Source organism: Tachysurus fulvidraco, chromosome 25, assembly GCF_022655615.1.
Source record: "Tachysurus fulvidraco isolate hzauxx_2018 chromosome 25, HZAU_PFXX_2.0, whole genome shotgun sequence".
Classification (NCBI taxonomy): domain Eukaryota; kingdom Metazoa; phylum Chordata; class Actinopteri; order Siluriformes; family Bagridae; genus Tachysurus; species Tachysurus fulvidraco.
In genome coordinates, this window is record NC_062542.1 from 277,451 (window position 1) to 292,450 (window position 15,000).

At 45.4% G+C, this 15,000-nt stretch overlaps 3 protein-coding genes across 8 annotated transcripts in view; all 3 read left to right on the top strand.

Moving 5' to 3' along the window:
* cndp1 (carnosine dipeptidase 1) overlaps window positions 1–1,681 on the top strand; it is a 10,920-nt gene extending 9,239 nt beyond the window's left edge. For all 3 annotated transcript variants that reach the window (XM_047808939.1, XM_047808940.1, XM_027161333.2), the window contains 5 exons: window positions 99–259; window positions 587–751; window positions 824–965; window positions 1,189–1,336; window positions 1,462–1,681. In XM_047808939.1, coding sequence (XP_047664895.1) covers window positions 99–259; window positions 587–751; window positions 824–965; window positions 1,189–1,336; window positions 1,462–1,534 — 689 coding nt within the window. In that variant the 3' untranslated portion in view covers window positions 1,535–1,681. The remainder of the gene's footprint in view (window positions 1–98; window positions 260–586; window positions 752–823; window positions 966–1,188; window positions 1,337–1,461) is intronic.
* Window positions 1,682–4,742: 3,061 nt separating this feature from the next.
* wdtc1 (WD and tetratricopeptide repeats 1) lies at window positions 4,743–10,609 on the top strand. 4 transcript variants are annotated; one of them, XM_047808617.1, is made up of 17 exons: window positions 4,743–4,967; window positions 5,444–5,559; window positions 5,793–5,876; window positions 5,966–6,012; window positions 6,115–6,226; window positions 6,524–6,711; window positions 6,807–6,989; window positions 7,125–7,213; window positions 7,348–7,463; window positions 7,614–7,689; window positions 7,924–8,014; window positions 8,181–8,348; window positions 8,588–8,823; window positions 9,132–9,300; window positions 9,435–9,627; window positions 9,785–9,961; window positions 10,300–10,609. In XM_047808617.1, exons 2-17 carry the CDS (start codon window positions 5,512–5,514, stop codon window positions 10,300–10,302), a joined length of 1,980 nt encoding a protein of 659 aa, XP_047664573.1. In that variant the 5' UTR covers window positions 4,743–4,967; window positions 5,444–5,511; the 3' UTR covers window positions 10,303–10,609. The 4 variants fall into 4 exon arrangements, with proteins under 4 accessions (XP_047664573.1, XP_027013121.1, XP_027013068.1 ...); XM_027157320.2 differs by having other exon boundaries at window positions 9,135–9,300; window positions 9,785–10,609; XM_027157267.2 differs by having other exon boundaries at window positions 4,744–4,967; window positions 9,785–10,609.
* A 956-nt stretch (window positions 10,610–11,565) lies between these two features.
* Window positions 11,566–15,000, top strand: part of tmem222a (transmembrane protein 222a) — a 3,541-nt gene continuing 106 nt past the window's right edge. Inside the window, exons 1-6 of the mRNA XM_027157513.2 lie at window positions 11,566–11,726; window positions 12,839–12,923; window positions 13,048–13,079; window positions 13,513–13,609; window positions 13,787–13,917; window positions 14,239–15,000. The exon at window positions 14,239–15,000 is cut by the window's right edge and continues 106 nt beyond it. Of these exons, the coding sequence (XP_027013314.1) occupies window positions 11,602–11,726; window positions 12,839–12,923; window positions 13,048–13,079; window positions 13,513–13,609; window positions 13,787–13,917; window positions 14,239–14,335 (567 nt within the window). The 5' untranslated portion in view covers window positions 11,566–11,601 and the 3' untranslated portion in view covers window positions 14,336–15,000. The remainder of the gene's footprint in view (window positions 11,727–12,838; window positions 12,924–13,047; window positions 13,080–13,512; window positions 13,610–13,786; window positions 13,918–14,238) is intronic.

The following is a 15,000-nucleotide window of genomic DNA, read 5'->3' on the forward strand; positions in this document are numbered from 1 at the left end:
CACACACACACACAGATACACACTCAGACACACATACACACAGATAGTGTGAGTAACTGGTCTGTCTGTAACAGTATCACATATATTTGTGGCCTCAGACACACTGATCAGTGCGAGTGGTCAGATCCTGATTCCCGGGGTCACAGACGCAGTCGCAAACTTCACTGAGCAGGAGAAGAAGATTTACGAGGAGGTGGATTTTGATCTGGAGACTTACAAAAGCACGATCGGTGTCGATTCACTGATGTACGACAATAAGGTCAATATTTAATGAGGCATAAAGTTATTTGACTAAAATGTTCCTTTCAGCAATGTGTCAGTGTGTCAGAGACTCCTGCTGCATGTTGTTGTGATCTGGAGCTGCTCTCTCTCTAACACACACTGAAGGTTAATCACACTGCTGCTGATAAATTAACCTATCCATGGTACTTCTGCATTAACCCCACCCACTATTTTACATATGCACATCAGACAAAATGTGTTATATCGCTGATGTGAAGGAATATTAAACCCTTTAAAACATCAGGATGTGATCTAAAACGTCCTGTCCGTGTGTTAACATGTACGTGATCTCAACATCACTCAGGTTGACCTTCTGGCTCATCTGTGGCGTTTCCCCACCGTCTCCATCCATGGCATCGAGGGTGCCTTCTCCGGCCCCGGAACCAAAACCGTCATCCCCGCTAAAGTCACGGCCAAATTCTCCATCCGACAGGTTCCCAACATGGAGCCTGCATTGGTGGAGAAACAGGTAGCAGAAGGAAAAGTAAAGTGTTACTGAAGTAAACTCTTTTCCACACAAACACCGTGTCTCTCTGTCCAGGTAACGGATCACCTGCACGCCGTGTTCAGTCAAAGGAAGAGTCCGAATAAGCTCAAGGTGAAGATGATTATCGGAGCGAAGCCGTGGTTAGCAGACCCCAAGCACGCGCTGTACGAGGCCGGGAAGAGAGCGGTGAAGAGAGGTGAGATTCACATCATCACATGATTACATCATCACACGATGACATCATCACATCATGATGTCATGTCTTCACATTTCACTGCTCACATGCCTCAGCATGATGAAGAACGCCGTTCGTTTCCGATTGTAACGTTGCCTGACCGATTCTTGCGGACACTGATGTGTTCTCAGAGGAAGCCGACATCACTAACACTGATCGCAGTACTAACATGATCCTGCTGCAGTGTTTAGAGTTGAGCCGGAGCTGATCCGAGAGGGGGGGACGATTCCCATCGCTCGCACCTTCCAGGACGTGACGAAGAAAGACATCATCATGCTGCCCATCGGAGGCTTTGATGACGGCCTTCACTCTCAGAACGAGAAGATCAGCAGGTCAGTTCATACAGAAGAACCAGCACTCACCTGTGGTATGCAGGATGGATGGAGATTGTGGCTAAACATCTACCTAATGAGATGTAACTGAGAAGCTGCTGTTTCTGCATGCTTGTGTTTTTCAGGTATAACTACATCGAGGGCACAAAGTTGTTCATGGTTTACCTGCACGAGGTCTCACAAATACAGAAGAACTGAACACGTCTGCACGTTGGCCTGTGATGACATCATCAAATAATCACACACTTTTATTGATGTTCTGACTTCCTGTTTGTTCATTAATTTTCTCATTTCTCTCTTTCCATCTCTCCCCCCCTCCCTCTCTCTCTCGCTCTCTCTCTCACTCTCTCTCTCTCCCCCTCTCTTTCTCTCCCTCTCTCTCTCGCTCTCTCTCTCCCCCTCTCCCTCTCTTTCTCTCCCTACCTCTCCCCCCTCTCTCCCCCCCTCTCTCTCCCTCTCCCCCCTCCCTCCCTATCTCTCTCCCCTCTCCCCCCCCACACTCTCTCTCCCCCCTCCATCTCCCCCTCCCCCCACTCTCCCCCCTCCCCCACTCGCCCCCCACCATTCCCCCCTCTCACTGTATGTATGTCATGATAAATTTCAGAGCTGAAATAAAGTACATTACTTGCCTAAAGATAAAAAATGCACGTGCTGAAAAGTCTTTAGAAATATATCACTAAAATCACATAATTTCACACATTTCACGTTAGAATGACAACTGTCCTTATTTTAAGTGTTTTTTTTTATTAATTATAATTTCTGTCAGTATTTAAACCTTAACAAAAATACAATGCTCAGAAAAAATAGTGTAACTTCTAAATCACACACTGGATTCAAAATGACACCAAAAATCAGTCATATATTGAAACTACAGTCTGGTCTGAACTTCATCACAGTAACTCATAACAGCAGTCAGTAGTGTGGCAGCTTAAGGTGAGACTACTGATTGGAAGGTTGTGAGTTCGACTACCAGGTCCAACATGCTGCCTCTGAACAAGGCGCTGAGAGTGTGAGGGCCACTGAACAAGGTTCTGAGAGTGTGAGGGCCACTGAACAAGGTTCTGAGAGTCTGAGGGCCACTGAACAAGGCTCTGAGAGTGTGAGGGCCACTGAACAAGGCTCTGAGAGTGTGAGGGCCACTGAACAAGGTTCTGAGAGTGTGAGGGCCACTGAACAAGGCTCTGAGAGTGTGAGGGCCACTGAACAAGGCTCTGAGAGTGTGAGGGCCACTGAACAAGGCGCTGAGAGTGTGAGGGCCACTGAAGAAGGCTCTGAGAGTGTGAGGGCCACTGAACAAGGCTCTGAGAGTGTGAGGGCCACTGAACAAGGCTCTGAGAGTGTGAGGGCCACTGAACAAGGCGCTGAGAGTGTGAGGGCCACTGAACAAGGCTCTGAGAGTGTGAGGGCCACTGAACAAGGCTCTGAGAGTGTGAGGGCCACTGAACAAGGCTCTGAGAGTGTGAGGGCCACTGAACAAGGCGCTGAGAGTGTGAGGGCCACTGTACAAGGCTCTGAGAGTGTGAGGGCCACTGAACAAGGCTCTGAGAGTGTGAGGGCCACTGAACAAGGCTCTGAGAGTGTGAGGGCCACTGAACAATGCTCTGAGAGTGTGAGGGCCACTGAACAAGGCTCTGAGAGTGTGAGGGCCACTGAACAAGGCTCTGAGAGTGTGAGGGCCACTGAACAAGGCTCTGAGAGTGTGAGGGCCACTGAACAAGGTTCTGAGAGTGTGAGGGCCACTGAACAAGGCTCTGAGAGTGTGAGGGCCACTGAACAAGGCTCTGAGAGTGTGAGGGCCACTGAACAATGCTCTGAGAGTGTGAGGGCCACTGAACAAGGCTCTGAGAGTGTGAGGGCCACTGAACAAGGCTCTGAGAGTGTGAGGGCCACTGAACAAGGCTCTGAGAGTGTGAGGGCCACTGAACAAGGCGCTGAGAGTGTGAGGGCCACTGAACAAGGTGAAACTCTTCTGTCACACACACACAACACTCCTGACACTATTCTGTCACACACACACACACACACACACACACACACACACACACACACACACACACACACACACACACACCACTCCTGACACTTTTCTCCACCCAATCCAACACACCTGCCCTCGCCTCTTCACCTCTTTTCCACACTCCCAGTCACACTGGATGTTTGACCCCCAAATCCACAAACATCTTTATCCACAGAGATTCCTGTCTGACTTCATATGTCAATCTGTCCATCAAAATAGCGAACAAAAAGGGACTCAAAGCCGATCCTTGATGTAGCCCCACCTCCACCTGTGAGATCCTGGACAGTCTGTGATGCTACTTGGTGGCTTTGAATGAAAATAGCTGAGATACATAACGTCCAAGACGTTAACGTGGATTATGGGAAACGTGATCCAGAAATTGCCTGGTATCGTCATGCTCCAGTCAGAACCCAGGGCCCATGCAGACCCTGAGGATTTTATCCTTTCATACAGGAGACTTTTATTGTGTAGTTTTAAGAACGGATGTGTGATTTGACGGATGAAGGTTGCCAGGTTGGGCCAATTGAAGAAATCAAACCATTTCCCTTTGAAATGCAACATCTATAATATTATGAGGATCACATGATTTATTTCAGACAAAAAGAAACCACACAAACAATGGAATGTTTTTTTGTCTACACTTTTGTCCCGAAAGAAGCGCTTTAGATTAAAAGTGCACTATTTTATTCCCTTAAAGCTACAGTTCAGTAGAGATTAGAGTCCTGTTATAGAAACAAATCTGTATTACATTGTGTTCTTAACCACTGCAGGAATGAACATTAAACCACAACACATGTCCAACACTCTGACCTTAACACCACACACAAACAGTAACTACCACCACTCACTAACACTGCACACAACTAACACCACACACTAACACCACACTAAGCCACACACACTATCACAACATAAACACTAACACCACACTAACTAACAACACACAATAACCCCACACACCAACACCACACACTATTAAGTGAAGTACATCATGTGAACTACTGAAAGCCCTGAACTCAAATATTTATCTGTGGCAGCATTTATTTATGAGATGTTTATGAAGGTTCTGTGCTCTTGTGTGATGTGTAGATGCAGCCCCTGACTTCCACACACTGCAGTGTCACACACACACACACACACACACACACACACACACACACACACACACACACACACACACACGTATAAAAACACAAACACATCCCTACACATAATCCTACACAACTCAGCACCGCATTTAACCATGAAGTATGAAGATATTTCATGTTTAATCCTTTACTTGACATAAAATTACACTCTACTCTATACTTCTAATAACACAAACAATGGCCCCTGCTCACTAACTAGTGCACTGGTTGTGTAATAGGGAGTGGTTTTGATAATATGCGGGTTTTCGTGTGATCTGGCAACCCGTGTCAAAATGAATCCAGGACACTACCTGTTTATATTAGCTTAGCTTAGCTTGTGCGTTTAAAATAGCCCTAATCAGCTGATCTGAACAGTGTTATTATAAAGACGATTTAACTTTATACATTTTAACACTCCATACTGTTAAAGTAAAGGCGAACACATCGACTCACAGCCTAATAACATCCGCAAGTCAAGCTTTAACAGGTAAGCTAATGCTAATCACGCAGCTAACAGACTAAGTTATTAACACTTAACTATAAGTGATTGTTTTCACAGGAGGAATAAAAATAGATTAGACACGTGTTTAAAGTCAGTGAACGGTCCGAGGCTAGTCACAGCTAGCAAACATGACATAATGCTAAGCTAATTGTTTCCTGAGGCTGACTGTGGGAATGACTTTAATGACACGACTTAAACTCTTCATAAGGAAATGTTTATAATACTGAAATGTCACAGTGTAAAGAAGCGAGTTAATGTTGTAGAGAAAGTTGTTCATGTTTATATCAAATTATTTAACCTTTACATGTTATCGTCAGGAAGAGAGTAAAGTGATTAAATATAAACGAATCATCTATTCCTCCCAGAACAGGTTCCTCCTAAAGAAATAATCATCTTTTATTTTAATCACTGTGTAGTTTAGTGTATTTGTGTCTGCGTCACGTCCTGCCTTGTGTGCTCAGGCACCTGATGACCTCTGACCCCTGTGTTTACTGGTGTGGGGCCATGATCAGTGTTACACTGTGAAGCCATGAGTCAGAGGAACATCGCTGCTGACCTGTTGAACAGAAAAATCCGGGTCAGAACACACACACACACACACACACACACACACACACACACACACACACACACACACACACACACACACACACACACACACACCAGGGTATGGTTCACTATGTAGGGTGTGAAGTATTCACTCTGTAGTGCACTACATGTAACAGGGAATAAAGCAGATGTGTTTCTAAACTCTCTCTCTGTGTGTGTGTGTGTGTGTGTGTGTGTGTGTGTGTGTGTGTGTGCGCGCAGGAGAACAGGGCTCTGAGTTTTCAGAGACACTACCATGTAACTGACCCGTTTATAAAACGACTTGGCCTGGAAGCAGAGCTACAGGTGAACATCATTACACAGTGTGTGTGTGTGTGTGTGTGTGTGTGTGTGTGTGTTCTTGTCCCACACTCAGTGTTTGTGTGTTGTTTCAGGGTCACTCGGGGTGTGTGAACTGTCTGGAATGGAATGAGAAAGGAGAGTGAGTAGTAATACAGAGGCTACGTCTCCTTCACTGATATTTAGAGCCTCCTAACTGAGTGCGTTAATGTGTGTGTGTTCATTCGTCTGTGTTTGTGTTCAGCATATTAGCGTCAGGGTCTGATGATCAGCATGTGATGGTGTGGGATCCTCTCAGACACAGGAGGTTGATGAGCATGCACACGGGTCATGCTGCTAACATCTTCTCTGTCAAGGTAAAGTCGATTGTAAACGTCATCATCAGCATGTCATCATGTCACCCATCCTGTGTTTATTTGCAGTTTTCTCTTGTTTATAAAAGGTTGTTGGTTTTTGAGGTGCATTCCTATATGACTATAGCGTTTATGAGAGTGTTATAAATATCCTTAGTGATGACCCGCCCTGCTCTCTGATTGGCTGCTGGTGTGTGAATGAGCAGATGCAGTGTTTTGGTGTTTTATTAACGGGAGATGAAATAAACCTGTTTACTTTTTGTGGGTTCAGTTAGTTTAAAGGTTATATGTCACGTGTAGTTCCTGCCACACTCTGGAGATCGGATCCTGGTGACCGGAGCTGCAGATACCAAGGTCCACGTTCATGATGTGACGGTAAAGGAGACGATCCATATGTTCTCTGATCACACTAACAGAGTGAAGCGCATCGCCACCGCCCCCATGTGGCCAAACATGTTCTGGAGCGCGGCCGAGGACGGTATCATCAGGTACACGAAGTGTGAGTTGTGTGTGTGTGGAATTGTACAGGTGACGGAGGTAAAGTTTAACACAATCTCTCTTTCCTGTGCACACACCCACACAGGCAGTATGATCTGAGAGAGAGCAGTAAACGCTCAGACGTCTTAATCGATCTGACGGAATACTGTGGTCAGCTGGTGGAGGCCAAATGTCTCGCTGTGAACCCGCGGGATAATAACTACCTCGCTGTGGGAGCTAATGGCCCATTTGTACGCCTGTATGACATCCGCATGATCCACAACCACAGGTCAGCACACACACACACACACAGCAGCCATTCGTAGTGACGGGGAAAGCCTTAATTAACAAGTAGAGATAAGTGTGTGTGTGTGTCTGTGTGTGTGTGTGTGTGTGTGTGTGTGTGTGTGTGTGTGTTCCACAGGAAGTCTCTTAGTCAGAGTGCAGAAGTTCACACCTTCTGTGATAAAAAGAAGCCCATCCCTGATGGAGCAGGACAGTACTACGTTGCAGGTAAGGACTGAATGTGCTTTACACCACACTGCTGCCGAGTTCTGATTGGTGGTCAGGTGTGCCACTTTGATAACTTATGGTTTCCATAGTAACAGCTCATTCACAGGGACGTGATATGGTCTCCTTGTCTGTAGGTCACCTCCCAGTGAAACTGCCAGATTATAACAACAGGCTGCGTGTGTTGGTGGCCACGTATGTGACGTTCAGTCCTGATGGGACGGAGCTGCTGGTGAATATGGGTGGAGAACAGGTGAGGAGGTGTTCTGATTATGGGCGGAGCTTAGGTTACACTGGATCAGCCAATCCTAAACTTTATAATGTTACTTTACTACTAACCTAATTAAATCACTTTGATGACAAACGTGTGTGTGTGTGTGTGTGTGTGTGTGTGTTCCGTAAGGTGTATCTGTTTGATCTGACATTTACACAGAGACCGTACACCTTCCTGCTGCCGAAGAAGTGCCATTCCTCAACAGGTGACGTCATCGTGTGTGTGTGTGTGTGTGTGTGTGTGTGTGTGTGTGTGTGTGCGCGGTATAGAACATGTACACACACTACACAACTCTGTTGAGCAGACAGAATTTAGTGAGCTGTGACTCCAGCGAGTCTGGAACATTATTTATTTATTAAAATGGATAGATTTTATTGTAGTTGAAGCGTTCTGATGTTTATTACTTTTACTTTCATCTGTTAACTAAATGTTTCTGCAGAGGTGCAAAATGGGAAAACCACAAACGGAGTTTCTAATGGAATTCATCTTCCTGTCAACTGCCTGAAACTTGCTAATAACAAACCCTGCAGGTACGTGAGCTCACTGTCAGGTGGAGTGTATACGTGCACAGATGATCTAAGTGCTGTGACATGGGGAAAGTCATCCACTCTGTGTGTGTGTGTGTGTGTGTGTGTGTGTGTGTGTGTGTGTGTGTGTGTGTGTGTGTGTGTGTGTGTGTGTGTGTGTGTGTGTCAGTGAGCTGCCTCCCCACCTTGAGCGCATTAAACAGCAGGCTAATGATGCATTTGCGCGTCAGCAGTGGACTCAGGCCATCCAGCTGTACAGTCTGGGGATCCACACAGCAGGACAGAGCAACGCCATGCTGTACGGGAACCGCGCCGCTGCCTACATGAAGCGCAAATGGTGTGGAAATCAACCTTTTATTTCATAAACACATCACAGCTTCATACAGAATATTGGAGTAAACTGAACATCAGAATGAGAAGCAGAGCTGAATGTGATCTCACTTTTCTATATAATCATCATCTTTGAGCTCTGAAGTTTTGGACAAACTCTAGTTAAATGGTAGCTTTAAGTTCTGTCCTGTTCTGATCATCTCCCTCTACCTGTGATGTTAAAGGCTCTAATCTGTCCTCTGTCAGGGACGGGGATCATTACGATGCTCTGCGTGACTGTCTGAAAGCTCTGACTCTGAACCCGGCTCATCTGAAGGCTCACTTCCGGCTGGCTCGCTGTCTGTTTGAGCTGAAGTACGTGGCCGAGGCTCTCGAGTGTCTGGATGACTTTAAAGGGAAATTTCCAGAACAGGCTCACAGCAGTGCCTGCAGCGCCCTCGACAAGGACATCAAAGCTGCTCTGTTCTCTAAAAATGACTCCGGTGAGACTCGTTGTATTGGATAGCAGCTGCTGTGACACAGGATTTAGTCAATAATAGTGTTTCTGTATGAAATCTATTAGCCAGAGAGCTGCAAAATAAGCTCAGAGCAAAGGAACCATTCATCAGGCTTTATACTGAAGGCTCATCATGTTGTTTAGTGGAAAAGGTATTTCAGCAAAATGTTATTAATATGGAGAGAATACGGTGTATTAAAAGCGGTCAGGATTCGTTAAGCAGCAGGACGTGGTTGTGATTGACTTATGACAGGTTATGACAGGTTATGATGTGTTGGTTTGTTGCTGATTCAGTAGATGAGAAGAAAGGGAACAGCTCGATTCGCTTCCACAGCTTCAGCCGTAAAGAGTCGATCCCTGAGGATGAGATCGTCCTGAGAGAGCGCAGCTTCGACTACAAGCACAGATACTGCGGCCACTGCAACACCACCACCGACATCAAAGAGGCTAACTTCTTTGGCAGGTCCGTATAAACAGATCACCCCGTACACACGCCACAGGCCGCACACATCATTATTCATATAAATCTCCAGGTATCCTATCAGATCCACATCAGCTTGTGTTTTAATGTGTGTGTGTGTGTGTGTGTGTGTGTAGTAAAGGGCAGTACATTGTGAGTGGATCAGACGACGGCTCCTTCTTTATCTGGGAGAAGGAGACCACGAACCTGGTGCGAGTGCTACAGGGGGATGAGTCCATAGTGAACTGCCTCCAGCCGCATCCCAGCTACTGTTACCTAGCAACCAGCGGCATCGACCCTGTAGTGCGGCTCTGGAGCCCACAACCCGAGGTGATGCGCGCGCACACACACACACAAAACACCTGAGATAACGCACATGTACAGTATATGCCCCATTTTGCTGTGCAACACAATATTTATATTGTATAACCTGTGTGTGTGTGTGTGTGTGTGTGTGTGTGTGTGTGTGTGTGTGTGTGTGTGTCAGACGGACAGTGAGAATGGTCGTGTGGTGGAGGATATGGAGGGAGCATCTCAGGCTAATCAGAGGAGGATGAATGCTGATCCTCTGGAAGTGATGCTGCTCAACATGGGCTATCGCATCACAGGGCTGAGCAGCGGCCATGACGCCTCGGACGAGGACGAGGATAACACAGAGGGTCAGGTGCAGTGCCGCACCAGCTAGAGAGAGTGTGTGTGAGTGAGTGTGTGTGTGTGAGTGAGTGTGTGTGTGTGTGTGAGTGTGTGTGTGAGTGAGTGTGTATGTGAGTGAGTGTGCATGTGAGAGAAAGTGTGTGTGAGAGAGTGTGTCTGTGTGAGAGAGAGATAGAGAGTGTGTGTGTGTGTCTGTGTGTGAGAGAGAGAGTGTGTGTGTGGTGTGTGTGTGTGTGTGTGTGTGTGAGTGTGAGTGAGAGTGTGTACGTTTCCTCTACCTGTGGCCCTACAATGCACACTCCCTCTTGGAGAGGAAGGGAACAAATAACAAGGCCCTTGCTCCCACAGTAGATGGAGTGTCAGACTGGCCTGTTCCCACTGGAGGATGATGATGATGATGATAAACTGGTTTCCTCGGTGGTTCTGGAACTGCTGTGTGTAGTTTTGTTCTATCTGGCCTGCTCTGATGTCACTTCCTGTTCCTGCAGCTGAGACTCCGCCCATTGCACGGCCGTGTACGTCTGTTAGACTCGAGCACTTTGTTTAAATGGAGGACTTTTTCCAGAATTATAAATGTTTTATTTTTCTCTTTTGATCTTCTGGTGTTTCATGTCACTTGGTTGTGTTTCAAGATTAAAGGAGCAGTTCACAACGTTCAGTTTCTTGGCTGAGATGTGTTTGTTTTTATGCTGCTAATGTATATTAAAGGTAATAGATGTGTATGGCCTCCAGCATGGCTTACTAACTACATCACCGAAAAGAAAACACCATGAGGACACTTTGTTTCTCACCACAGTTTGGTGTCACACTCAGGTAAGAGGTCCGATATCTGAAGAAGAAATATATCAATTAGAAAGGAATCTGATGACGAAGTGTATATTTCAGTTGTTTATCAAATTTCTTTTCTTATTTTTTACTACTTTATGTAGTAAATAGTGAATTTGGGTGAAGTTAGACATGCACATTAAGGTCATTGTTATCACCTTGGAGCTCCAGTGCTAGAAGTGCAGAGGAAAATGTATCGGCTATTTAAAGGGAAGAGACCCTGTGGCTGTTTCTCTCTCACACACACACACCTGCTATTATATGTGTGTGCGCGTGCTTGTATGTATGTATGTATGTATGTATGTATATGTGCGTGTGTGTGTGTGTGTGTGTGTGTGTGTATACACAGTCCTACAGCAGCTCACCCTTTAACACTAACCCCTGCACTGTGTAGTTATTGGCCTTAATTCACCAGTTTGTGTTTCTGCTGTGGTTTTTTTTTTTTGGTCATTACAGTGATACGGTTTTACTGTCAGAATAAAAGAGCATTAAATGTTCAGAGCTCATCCTGTGCTGTGTGTTCTGTTTTCTGTCCACAAACATGAGAATGTAACACACACACACACACATACACATACACACACACACACACACACACACACACATACACACACATGAGGGAACCCTCAGTTACAGGCTTCTGTATAAATATGACCTGATTAGTCCACATTAGACATGTTTAGGTCAGCATTAAGGCACCTGCAGCTTTCACTGTGATTATTTGTTCATGTTCATATTTACCTGTAGGGACACTTTAATGTCGCTAATAAAGCGTGCGCATGCGCGGTGTCGGCACCTCGGCGTGACGTCACATGCGGATGTGTAATGGCCGCTGTGTCTGAGGCAGCGCTGGACACCATGAAGACTTTTCAGTCCGGATACGAAAAAATCGACCGAGAAACGAGTCGCTATCCGTTCTGTATCGTGTGGACTCCCATCCCCGGGCTGACGTGAGTGTGGATACCGTTATTAACTAGTTATAACGCCAAGTGGGGACAATAAGGCAGCTAGCTGTTTAGCTTCAGGAACAAACATGTATTGTTTATTATTGTTATTGTCACGTCAGGAAGCTAATGCTAATGCTAACGTCAGTTATAAACATTAATCATATAATAAATAACATAATAATCTGTTAAAACTATTAATATGCGTTTGATCTGATCTTTATTCCCTGCTAATAAATAACATTAAACACAGGAAGTTAACAATAAATAAAGACTTGAACACAGTGGGTTACATTTACACACTCATTTACACACACACACACACACACACACACACTCATTTACACACACACACACACACACACTCATTTACACACACACACACACACACTCATTTACACACACTCATTTACACACACACTCATTTACACACACTCATTTACACACATACTCATTTACACACACACTCATTTACACACTCATTTACACACACACTCATTTACACACACACACATTTACACACACACTCATTTACACACTCATTTACACACACACACACATTTACACACTCATTTACACACACACTCATTTACACACACACATTTACACACTCATTTACACACACACTCATTTACACACACACACTCATTTACACACACACAATCATTTACACACACACTCATTTACACACACTCATATACGCACACTCATATACACTCAATTACACACTCAATTACACACACTCATACACACTCATATACACACGCTCATACACACTCATACACACTCATACACACTCATACACACTCATACACACTCATACACACTCATACACACTCATTTACACACTCATATACACACACTCATACACACACTCATTTACACACGCAGGAGCTTCAGGCTGTGAACCTTTTCTAATGAAGATCTAATTCTGTATGAAACACTTTTAGGATTTCTAAAGTATTTGTGTTCAGCTCTGGTCACGTGTTTATTTTTATTAGTCTATATTTATCGGAATGAATAAACAAATGACACTGTCAAGTGAAATCACTATATAAAATACATAGAAATGTATAAAAATAGATGTGTGTGTGTGTGTGTGTGTGTGTGTGTTTCAGATGGTTTCTGCCGTTTATTGGTCACATGGGAATTTGTACCTCTACAGGAGTGATCAGAGACTTTGCAGGCCCTTACTTTGTGTCTGTAAGTGAGCAGGAGAATGCAGTTTTTACTACCTGTAATGTATTTTAACTCTAACCTGACCTGTGTGTGTGTGTGTGTGTGTTTGTGTGTGTGTTTGTGTGTGTGTTTGTGTGTGTGTGTGCAGGAGGACAACATGGCATTTGGAAAACCAACAAAGTGAGTGACCACTTTGTAAGTAATGTGATGACGCCATGATGATGTTTGGGGTGCAGGCGTGTGTGTGGGGTGCAGGCGTGTGTGTGGGGTGCAGGCGTGTGTGTGGGGTGTGGGGTGCAGGCGTGTGGGTGTAGGGTGCAGGTGTGGGGTGCAGGCGTGTGTGTGGGGTGTAGGGTGCAGGTGTGGGGTGCAGGCGTGTGTGTGGGGTGTGGGGTGCAGGTGTGGGGTGCAGGCGTGTGTGTGGGGTGTGGGGTGCAGGCATGTGTGTGGGTGTAGGGTGCAGGTGTGGGGTGCAGGCATGTGTGTGGGGTCTGGGGTGCAGGCGTGTGTGTGTGGGTGCAGGCGTGTGTGTGGGGTCTGGGGTGCAGGCGTGTGTGTGTGGGTGCAGGCGTGTTGTTTGATCTGCTTCTCTGATGTGTTTGTGATTCTGCAGGTTCTGGAAGTTGGATAAGAACAAAGTGCATGGTGGAGGTCAGAGTGTGTGGGACACTGCAGTACACGACGCCTCAGAGGAATACAAACACAGAATGGTCAAATAAATACTAATTATTAAAATTATTGGTTTATTGTATTTTATTTTGTTTTTGTAGCTTTAAACTAATTTATTAATACTCTTCTTTAATTTATTTCTTCTATTTAGTTTTAATCCTGCGTTATTATTGTTGATGGTATAAATCTGACCTGTGTGTATCTCATACGTCTTGCAGCACAATCTCTGCTGTGATAATTGTCACTCTCACGTTGCCATGGCGCTGAATCTGATGCATTATGACAACAGCACGTCGTGGAACATGGTCAAGCTTTGTGTCCTGTGCTTCATCTACAGCAAACACGTCAGGTGAGATACATCCTGTCCCTCACAGCCCCACCCTGTCCCTCAGGACTAAGCCCAGTCCCTCACAGCCCCACCCTGTCCCTTAGGACTAAGCCCAGTCCCTCACAGCCCCACCCTGTCCCTCAGGACTAAGCTCAGTCCCTCACAGCCTCACCCTGTCCCCTAGGACTAAGCTCAGTCCCTCACAGCCCCACCCTGTCCCCTAGGACTAAGCTCAGTCCCTCACAGCCCCACCCTGTCCCTCAGGACTAAGCTCAGTCCCTCAGCCCCACCCAGTTCTTATATAATAATAATAAGAAACATAATAGTCTGTGCTTTTTTCAGCTTTGTTGGGTTTCTGAAGACATGGCTGCCCTTCCTGATGATCTGTGGCATTATTGTCACTGTCACACTCGCCTTCAAATTGGACCACAGCGGCTGACACCTCAGGGGGATCTCACTTACCATCAAAGGGTGCTGCAGGGTAACAGAACACACACACACACAGAGAACAGTGTCACTATGAGATGTGTGTGTGTGTAAATATCACATTCAGGGGCATTCATATGAACATCACTGTAAGTTCACGGCTGTGTCCCAAATGCTGTGTGTAAAGGAGTGTGTTTATTTCCCATAATGCACTGCGGGTAATATTCTAAAGAGATTTAGTGTCTCTGTGAGGTTTTTTCACCACACAAACAGGGGAGTGTTAATAAAGCCTTAAAGTAGCTGTATTAAGACCACTTCATCACACGCCAGCGTTTGGGACGCAGCCGGAAAGTGTGACTGCACCGGGATACTTGTGTTAGTGTGGGTTTCTCCCCCAATATAATATTATATAAGGGCCGAAAACATGTCCATGATCTTTTGTTTAAATTTGTTTCACTCTGTCTGTAAGGATTTAGTTCTGATTATTAATGACTATTCTGAACACTGAGTAGAGATTTATTTTTATTTGAACATGTCACAAGTGCATTGACTTCAGACGTCATTTCTACACTCGTTATTAATCTGTCTCCTGCTTTACTAACCTGTCACATGACTCAGCCGTGTCATGTCTGTGTGTGGTGTAGGATGTCGGATGGAATACAGAATTCTTTCTCTTTT

Bases quoted from the DNA above. Each gene is read 5' to 3' on its own strand.
- wdtc1 (XM_027157267.2), top strand. From the start codon at position 5,512: ATGAGTCAGAGGAACATCGCTGCTGACCTGTTGAACAGAAAAATCCGG. The intron at 5,877-5,965 runs GTGAACATCATT...GTGTTGTTTCAG, and splicing joins GCCTGGAAGCAGAGCTACAG to GGTCACTCGGGGTGTGTGAA. The intron at 8,015-8,180 runs GTACGTGAGCTC...TGTGTGTGTCAG, and splicing joins GCTAATAACAAACCCTGCAG to TGAGCTGCCTCCCCACCTTG.